Source organism: Vicia villosa, linkage group LG1 (assembly GCF_029867415.1).
Source record: "Vicia villosa cultivar HV-30 ecotype Madison, WI linkage group LG1, Vvil1.0, whole genome shotgun sequence".
Lineage (NCBI taxonomy): Eukaryota > Viridiplantae > Streptophyta > Magnoliopsida > Fabales > Fabaceae > Vicia > Vicia villosa.
Window position 1 is genome coordinate 17,929,178 of NC_081180.1, and position 2,084 is coordinate 17,931,261.

Below are 2,084 nucleotides of genomic sequence, written 5' to 3' on the forward strand. Positions count from 1 at the left end.
CTTTCGACTATACTTGCTGACAAACGAAACAAATTATTTGTTTCCACCAATGTCATGCTCTTCAAAAGGGCCATATACATCTGAATGTGCAACTTCGAGTATGCAGGAGGATCTCATTGGCATAATTAAAACGAAAGGATTTCTAGATTACTTCCCTAATAAGAAACTTTCATAAAGTTTATCGGGCATCACAAGACTTGGTATACTTGTTACCATATCCCGAGTGATCAGTTGATTGAGTGACCGAAAATTCAGATGACCAGACATCAAACGCACAACTAACTATTCTTCTGGTCGATAATTATTTTTAGACATTATACCTTAGTTGGATTGATCATGATCTTAAATGTCCTATTCTTCGACAAAGTAGATTTCAAGACAAAATTATTTCAAGTGTCGAACAGTTCCAAGGCTCCATCTTTCATAACCACTGAGAAACCTTTTTTGACTAGTTGTCCAACACTTAGCAGATTGTACTTTATTCCAGGTACATAAAGTACATATTTAATCATAGCTTTCACTCCATTACTCCTTTGAATAACTATGTCGACATTACCTTCTGCTTGCAACGAGCTATTATTAGCAAGGTTTACCTTACTCTTCTTCAAATCATCGGAATCTTCCAACCACACCTTTTGACCAATCATGTGGTTTGAGCAGCCAGATCGAGGAACCGAATCTTGGAGTCCACACGGGCATCTACAGCTGTAGCCACAACCATCAAATCATTAGAATCATCTAAATTTTGACGTGCATGGTTCGCTCCTTCGTCCTTACCTTTTGTTGCTCCCTTATGTTTCCTGTACCAACATTTATTAGCCAAGTGACCCACTTTTCACATTTATAGAACTTCACACCTTTTTTCTCTTCTTTGTCTTTCTGATAGGTGTTTCTTTCTCCTCTTTTCAAGGATTCATAAGTCCTATCATCGACCTTGTGCTTATGAGGGTTCGACCGAGACTTCTTACTCTGAGTCTTGTCTCTTTTTCCTATGAACTTGTTGGAACCACCATGCTTCTTCCATGTTTGAGCCTTTAGTGTTTGTATCAAATCTTTAACCCCTTTGCTTTCGACATTCCTAATACACCTCCAACAAACCAGCCAAAATTTCCAAATTTAGGGTTTCAAGATTATTGGACTCTTGAATAGCTACGATAATGTGATCAAAGTAAGAGGTCAACGTACGCATTACCTTCTCAACTATCATCTTATCAGTTAAGGTTTCACCACAACCCTTCATGAGATGGAAGAGAATCTGCACGTTCGACACATAGCCTGCAATCTTTTCATCTTCTCCCCTTTGCAGTAATTCATACTGCCGTCACAAAGTCATATATTTAACGACTTTGACTTTCTCACCTTCTTCATAGTACTTGACAAGAATATCCATTCCTCTTTCACTGATTCAGCATGAGAGATCTTATCAAAATTCTTTGAATCTACCATTGATTGAATGCAATACGCACCTTGCAATCTTTCTTCTTCACCTCCTTATGTGCAGTTTCCTGCACATCGGTTGCATCATGAGCAAGCTCAGAAATGTTGTTTTCTATCACTTCTAGGGTTTCATGAAAACCGAACAAGGACTTCATCTGCTTGCTCCATCGGTTCTAATTTTTTAGAATTCGGAATGCCATTAGTATCATTCATCTTTGCAGCAATTGATTCACACTCTCTAGAAGCACGGCCACCAACCTGAAGTTCTTGAAAACACAATCAAGAACATGAACCAGGATCCGATACCAATTTGTTAGTGTGTGAGACACTTTTAGTGATAAGAAAAAGATAGAGAATAAGGAAATAAGATTTAATATTATTGAAAATTGTACAAATTAAATTACAAACTATCTATCTATTTTTATATATATATATATATATATATATATATATATATATATATATATATATATATATATATATATATATATATATATATAATGTATATTAAGTAAGTAACAAGCCTTAATTAACTTGGACTTGTATTACTTAACTTGAATTATATCACAATATTCATGCCCCATTTACTACCTCACTTGTGTAGTCGATGTTAAATATATTTTGCGTCTAAAATAAAATGTGTTATT

General features: G+C 35.3%; 1 protein-coding gene across 1 annotated transcript; it reads right to left on the reverse strand.

Annotated features, from left to right (window-relative positions):
* Window positions 1–389: 389 nt before the first annotated feature.
* On the reverse strand, window positions 390–1,592 carry LOC131656930 (uncharacterized). Its single transcript, XM_058926503.1, has 4 exons — window positions 1,467–1,592; window positions 1,193–1,315; window positions 833–1,032; window positions 390–705 (listed from the first exon to the last, which is right to left on the reverse strand). Exons 1-4 carry the CDS (start codon window positions 1,590–1,592, stop codon window positions 390–392), a joined length of 765 nt encoding a protein of 254 aa, XP_058782486.1.
* Between the last annotated feature and the right edge of the window lie 492 nt (window positions 1,593–2,084).